Genomic DNA, 7,175 nt, shown 5'->3' on the forward strand with positions numbered 1-7,175 from the left:
TTTGTGATATCAGACAGGTAGAGAGAGAAGCAAGAAAAGCCAGAGAGAAATGAGAAGAGCAGTAGCAGAGAGAGTTGACTTTTGGAAACAGCTAGAGTCACACAGTCCAAATTTCTGTTTCCTATGTTACCCATTGAGCCACACCTCTTTTTGTTCCTGATGATTTTCAGGGCCACCAACTCATTGTTTTTGTGATCCAAGCATTTGGCCACCTGTCCAAAGGACCCTTTCCCGATCATCTCTAGAACCTCATATCGGTAGGCAATGTGGTCATGAAGGACCTGCAGAAGTCAGGCCAGCAATGAGGGTCAGAACCATGAGCTCTTGGATTCACTGCACCCCAGGACCCCTGGATCCTACCTCCCACATCTTAGCTCCCTCTTGGGAAGGGAGTGGTTCTGAACTCCTGCTCTCAAGTTATGGCCTCATAAATGATTGGGTTGTTTGGATTCCAGACCACATACATGGTTAGCAGGAAACATCCCACAAAGCTTAATCCATATCTATTTGGGAGGGGCACTTGTGTTTCTATATCATTAAGACCTACAGCACAAAAATATTTGATCCACTCTGACCCTTGCTATGCCTTCAGCCCATATGAGAAAGCTTGAGGTCTGATTTGCCATTTCTTGGCCAGTAATCTCCTCCTATACTTATACAGACTTAATCCTGTCTTGAGAAAGTAGTACAGAACTTGGGCATTTGAAGTATCTTTGAAGAAACAGAATCATCATCCAAGTCTCTGTAGGAAAGTAGGGATCAAGCATTCAGTAAATTCTACATAAAGTTGTTGGTTGGAGACTTGAGGCCAGTGGCTTCAGATAAGCCAGTTGTCCACTTTGAGCTACAGTGCCCGGCTCTATAAAGTCAGGCAGAATGAGATGGTGTCTGAGGTACTCTAGCTGTGTGAATCTCTGATTTCTAGTGTTGAACTAATGAGTATGTATGTATGTATGTACGTAGTGGAGGTTCTGTTCATACAGTAGAATCAAGACCATGAATTTGACCATATACAGTTTCACCAAAATGGAAAAGGTCTCACCGATTGGTGAAGGTCTGTGATGAAATGGGGCAGAACGTGCAGACGTGCTCATATAAAAGCGTTTCAGTGTTTCCCTGACGTTCTCTTTATCTTCTTTGTGCCGGTGGTTTGGTTGTATCATGCTTGCTTACATGTCCATTTGACATTACTTGTAGGTCCCTGAATAACCATAGTATGCTCATGTGTGATAGATTGCTCTCCTTATATTTGCAGAGTTTAGAAGATGGGTAGGCTTGTGACGTGGGAGAAATAAATAGGTACATAAGTGACACATGTTGGCAGAGTGAGTGTAAGATTGTAGCTGTGTAGCTTACTTGGGTATCTGGTTTTGTCAATAATGTGTTTGTGTGTAAAACAAAACAAAGATGCAGATTGGAGCTTATAGAGAATGCACATTAATAACCCCCTCCCACTGCCACATTAAAAAAAATAAAGATCTCTAAGATTTGATTGAGGTCTGATGCTTTCAACTAGGGTCAGGACTAATGCCCCCATAGGGAGATGGAAATATCTGAGAAGCAGGTGATGATGTTTGGGAAAACTTATGGTGATTCATAACCAAGGATCCGTTAGTCCCCTGTAACTTTGTGTGCATACAGATTACTTTTGGGGAGTGGAGAATGAGGACTCATAGCTTTTATCAGATTTCCAAAGGGATATTTGACTTAACATTGCTGAGAAGCTGTCCTCTCATGGAGTCTATAGCAGAAATGACATGCCTGCTTCTCTAAGTGTGGTCTGCCTTACGGGTTGGATATCACCTATAAATGTGAAATCTTTCATCCATCACATCTTTCTGGGTAAGAATATGTACTTTAACAAGATCCCCAGTTGATTTCTGTGCTCAGTAGCTTGAGAAGCAGGGCTTATAAGCCATTAAGAAAACCTACTGCTTCTAAGAAGCCATCAAAGAGTAGCTTCTAAAAAACCAAGTTACAATGAGAGGCCCAAAGAGGAAACTCTAGACAACTACAGCCTGGTCGGTGTTATCAAAAGTAGGGATCACTGCCCTGATTCTACCTTCAAGCTGGGGGACTCTGCCCCTGAGGCAACAGAGGAACAGTAAGTGAGAAGGAAGAGGAGATGTTGGGATCAATATTTGGAAAACAAAATGAAGTTAAATACTATACACCAGAGATCACAACAAAAGTGGGTTTTTTTTTTTTTTTTTTTTTTTTTTTGTTTTGTTTTTTTTTTCTGATGCTAAAATGACTCATACTATAAAATAGAAAAAGAGTCCCCAGGTGGGGTTTGTATGAAAGACAATGTAAAAGCAAACACTGGGGTGGTGTCTTACTCCTTTCTTGATGGGTCCTTTCTTAATGACAGTTTACACAACATATAAATCTGTTACCCCAGCATTCATGGAGAACATTGGCATTCCAATAGCAGAGTCCTTTGTACAAAGAAATCACATATTTTCCTGACTTTTAGAAAAAAAATATGGCATTTCTTTTTAGCACCCACTAAAATTCTTTGGGAAACCAATCCCTTAGCACATCAGTATAAAATACTGCAAAATATTCTCTGTTTTCCTCTTGATGCAATCATTCCCCCCACCCGCCAAGTCCCTGAGGTGTTGCCATAACCCAGCACCTTCACGTAGGAGCCACTCTCATCGTCAAAGCATGTCTTGCTGAACTTCTCCGGAGCCACCTTGAGCTTCTTGGCTTCAAGCCCCAGGAACCACAGCTCCGAGTAGCCCAGGATTTCATTTTGCTCATAAGAGGACAGCTGGTTCTTAAAATACTTTAGGGCCTCTGTGTGTGAAAACATAATCGGCTCAGTTGAGTCCCTTGGACATCAGCCCCAGGCACAGACCCTTGCCAGTTCAGGGGGCATATTCCCAGCAAGCTTACTTCCTAAGGACCACACACTGGATTTCTCAGCCCATGGAGATGTAACAGGGATAAGCGCCAAGAAGAAATTAGCAACCAATGACCATGTGCTGCCATAGATTAGGGGAAACCTTGAGGATTCCTCTGTGGCAACAACAGTATGAGATCAAGGTGCCATTTCTCCAAGTTCATGCTGAATCACACTACAGAGAAAGGATTTAAAAAGTATGATGTTGGTAGTGTAAGCACAACGTTAATCTAGCATTTATCCTGGCAGATCTGTGCTGAGCTAGCCCAGGTAGCATCTCAAGGCATAGGGAAGAATGTTTCTGAGCTAGATTGTCAGATCTCAGCAAGGGTATGTGTGTGTGTGTGTGTGTGTGTGTGTGTGTGTGTGTGTGTGTGTTAGGGCAGGTGTAGAATATTATAGGTGATAGCCAACTTTAAGAATTTAAAAAAAAAACGTATGTGTATTTTGCTTGCATATACATCTGTATACCACATGTGTGCCTGGTGCCTGTAGAGGTCAGAAGAGGTCATCAGATATCCTGGAACTGGAGTTAAAAAAAAATGGTTGTAAACTGCCACATTGGTGGGTGCTGGGAACCAAACCGGCATCTGTTGCATGATCTGCATTTAACCTTAGAACTCTCCATCCCCAGTGATGTCAACTTTAATATATGGGGGTTTCTCTGGAGGGAGAATTGAGGAAGGGTACCTACTTGTTTTGGAAGCTGTTTGCTGAAGACTTATAGAAGGAAGTACTGGGAGGGGGGAAAATGAGGCACAAGGCAACCTCTGTCCTCCTACAAGTAATGAGGCTAGAGGGTGAATCACAATGGATGTTTTCCACCCAGAGGCAGAACCAAGGCTTGAGACAGCAAGGAAGCAGATATCGCTTCCCACAAAGGCAGAACTAGCTCACAACAGAAGCTGTCTCCTCAGGGGTCATTCCTGGGATGTGGGAAGGAGGAGGGTGGCCAGTCAACTCAGGTCAACTCAGTCTTGTGGCGGAAGAGCTGCCGATTGGACAATGCTGATGCATGAAAGCATTCAGCAGACTTCGGTTCTCTTGTTTTGAGTCTTAAGGGGGAAGCTCTGAATCTCTGAATCTCAGGAAGAATCTGGCTTCTGATCTTTCTGGCTCCATCACACACAATCACAGAAACTTTACCAGGCAGGCATCATAGGAAAGCTTCCCTCATGACTCAGTGCACTTCACACCCATGGCGGTCTCCTACCAGAGCTACAGAATCAAACTTCCCAGTCAGGCAGCATTCTCATGCACCTCCATGTTGAACCCAGGAGTCTACACACACCATCTGGAGCCCTCTACCTGGTCCTGATTGAGGAAGAGGAAGCTTCCAAATAACTGTGACAGTTCAGCACTTCTCACCCTTAATTCTACCTCTCACTCCTTTTCACCTGAGACCATACAACATACTTCCCCCTGTCTACACTGACACAGCTGACCTTGACCTAGTGCAGTTCCCCGGGGAACAACAAACCATAGAGAGCTGCCGCTCACTCCTTCTCAGCTTAGCCAGCCACAGTGAGAAGTCATGGAATTAACTTCGATTATTCTGGTCCTTTGCCTTCGTTGATGTCTCCAGCACGTGGAAGCTTGTCTCACCGTAGCTCAGCTCAACTCTCAACAGTTTGGCCATGCATAACCATGCGTCCCCTTTCACTCTACCTTGCTACAGCTCCCAAAGTCATACCTGCTGCTGTAAGAGGGGCCTTGTACCTCTTTGGTAGTTCCAGATATGGCTTGTTATCTTGGGGTTTAAAGTTGGCATCAGAAAGTACTTCTGAAGTCTTGAGCTCAGAGAATAGCAGTTGATTGTGAATTTGATTTTCCTGCTCAAGGAAACAAGTTTGTAAGAAAGGACTGGTTTCTCTTGGGTGGGGGGTGGTCATGGGTCTTCCAGTTGACCCAATAGGCCCACCTCCAGCCAGGATCTTTTCCTACCACTTTCAGGAAAAAAGAATTAAGATTTTAGAGATAGTAAGTCTCTCAACTTTCTCCTAAGAGAGAGTTTTGAGTCTTGTATGATGCCCTGGAGAGGGCCCACTACATTACATTATACAGTTGATGGCCCAGTGGCATGCCACTGTAGAGAAAGATGCAACAGTTTTTACTGATGCTCTTGTGGAGGCCATGAGGGTGGTTACTTTTCACTGTCATCTTGGCTGGGATTTCCAGTCACCACGGAAACACATCTCTTGATTTCTCTAGTTTCCAGAACTAAAGAACGAAGACCCACCTTGTATGTGGGAAGCGCCATTAATGGAGGGTTGGGGGTTGCCTCAGATGGAAAAGAAAGAAAACTGAGCTGATGACCAGCATTCATTTCTCTGCTTATTGCCCAAAGACATAATGTAAGCTTACATTATGCTCTTGCTGCCATGGCCTCCCTACCGTAAAGAACATCATTGCTTAAATGAGAACAACATAAGCCCTTCCTCCCTCAAATTGCTTCCTTTCAGGTATTTGCTCACAACAGTGAGAAGAGTAACTAATACAGGCTAATTTCAAAAAAGCTAAGCAACTTACTAGATCCCAGAAGCTTCAGCTTAGGTGAGACTAGCACCTGTTTAGCTTGTTACTAGCTTGTAGAATCTCATGTAGCTCTTGCACAGGAAGGGCAAAGCAGAGACTAGAGAAGGGGCTCGGGGTGTTACTGCTCTTGCAGAGGACACAAGCCTCTTTCCCAGCACCCACATCAGGTGACTCACAACTGTCTGGAACCCCAGCTCCAGGGGCTCTGACATGCTCTTCCAGATTCTGTGAGCATCTATGTTCATATGCACATACCACACACATCACACATTACTATATTTGTTTTTAGTAGAGAACATTGGAGGGAAATCTTTTGAATGGCTCTACCATTTACACATCAGGGACTTCATTTCTCATTTCCTTGATGAATGCTCATGATACCACAGAGAGCCCATTTTATAAGTGAAAGAAAGTCAAGGCCCATTCGTTCACATTTTCACTTAGGCCATGAATCTGCTTGCACAAGCGCATGTCCATTGTCTTACTCACCAGATGCAGAATGGATGGCTTTGATAAGACTTTGTTGCCAATGTGGGGGAAGTTAACTCTATCTCTCTTCCCCTTTGTGTCCATAAAAGGGAGCGCAGTAATGCTGCTGTTTGGATTCTACAGAAGGAGAAAGTGAACAAGTTACAGGCATCCCAGAAAAGGAAGTGTGTTCTGGGCTATCTCTTCTATCCATAACTCCACACCTATGTGGCATCTAACCTAAGTTCATGAAAAAAAGCAGATTTCCAGAGAGCAGAGTAGTCTATCAGGTCGACTAGGAGTTTGAATCCTACCTCTGCCACTAATGAACTGTAAGCCTCCATGAGGTCACACTGACTTTCTAAGACTCGTTCATTCATTGCTACCATGGTGACAAAAATGGGACCTACTTTATAAGACTTTTGTGGGGAAATATATGTAGAGTGTTTTAAAAGTGCTGGCCAGTATTATCACCAATGCAATGTTGGAGACTGTGCCCCCCCCCAAGGAAAAAATCCATCTCCAAGACAGGATTTTATTTCCAGTTAAGAAATGGCATTTTTCAATATGTCTCCCAAAGGAAGTGTTTGTCTGACTTTCATACAATGCTCTGAAAATGTGTCCAGATATGGAGAAGTTCCTCCTGCTGCATATGTAACACAAACCCCAATCTTCTCAATGGACACATTATAATTTGATCCTTGTTATCCTTCATTGTTTGTTTTATGGATTGATTGGGAGAGGGTTCATCTATCAATACACAGCCATATATAGAGTGTGGTTGTTATTAAACAAACTGTCCTGCTAAACTCTATCCCAACCATCTGCTTGTCTTCACTGTCTCCTAGAGAAAAGGCACTGGTCATCACCCCTACCTTATGTGAATATCGGGTCATTCTGAGCTTCTTGATCTTGGAGGGTGCCTTCTGGACTTGAACCAAAGGCTTATTCTCAACCTGGGTCTGGAGGGAGAGAATTGACATAGAACTTGGCTGCTTTCATCCCAAGCCACCTGAGCATTTAATTTTCCATTATGATAAAGTGCCCTTGAAGCCAATTCTCCTAATTTTAAGTTCCAAAAACTCAAGAGAAGATCAAAGAAGTACTCAGTGAATGTATGAATGAAATGTTACACAAACACACACTCTTTCCAGAAGTGCCAACTGTGGACTGATTTATCCTATGTTTGCTACACTTAAGAAAAGAGAGAAAGAAAGAGAAAGAAAGAAAGAAAGAAAGAAAGAAAGAAAGAAAGAAAGAAAGA

The 7,175-nt window shown here is 43.3% G+C and overlaps 1 protein-coding gene across 1 annotated transcript in view; it reads right to left on the reverse strand.

Moving 5' to 3' along the window:
- The window catches only part of Dyrk4 (dual specificity tyrosine phosphorylation regulated kinase 4), a 33,390-nt gene that overhangs the window by 13,892 nt on the left and 12,323 nt on the right, over window positions 1-7,175 (reverse strand). Inside the window, exons 2-6 of the mRNA XM_055609449.1 lie at window positions 6,787-6,867; window positions 5,933-6,049; window positions 4,602-4,740; window positions 2,639-2,802; window positions 145-281 (exon numbers count right to left, since the gene is read on the reverse strand). Coding sequence (XP_055465424.1) covers window positions 145-281; window positions 2,639-2,802; window positions 4,602-4,740; window positions 5,933-6,049; window positions 6,787-6,867 — 638 coding nt within the window. The remainder of the gene's footprint in view (window positions 1-144; window positions 282-2,638; window positions 2,803-4,601; window positions 4,741-5,932; window positions 6,050-6,786; window positions 6,868-7,175) is intronic.

Source organism: Psammomys obesus, unplaced genomic scaffold (assembly GCF_907164565.1).
Source record: "Psammomys obesus unplaced genomic scaffold, mPsaObe1.curated_primary_1811, whole genome shotgun sequence".
Lineage (NCBI taxonomy): Eukaryota > Metazoa > Chordata > Mammalia > Rodentia > Muridae > Psammomys > Psammomys obesus.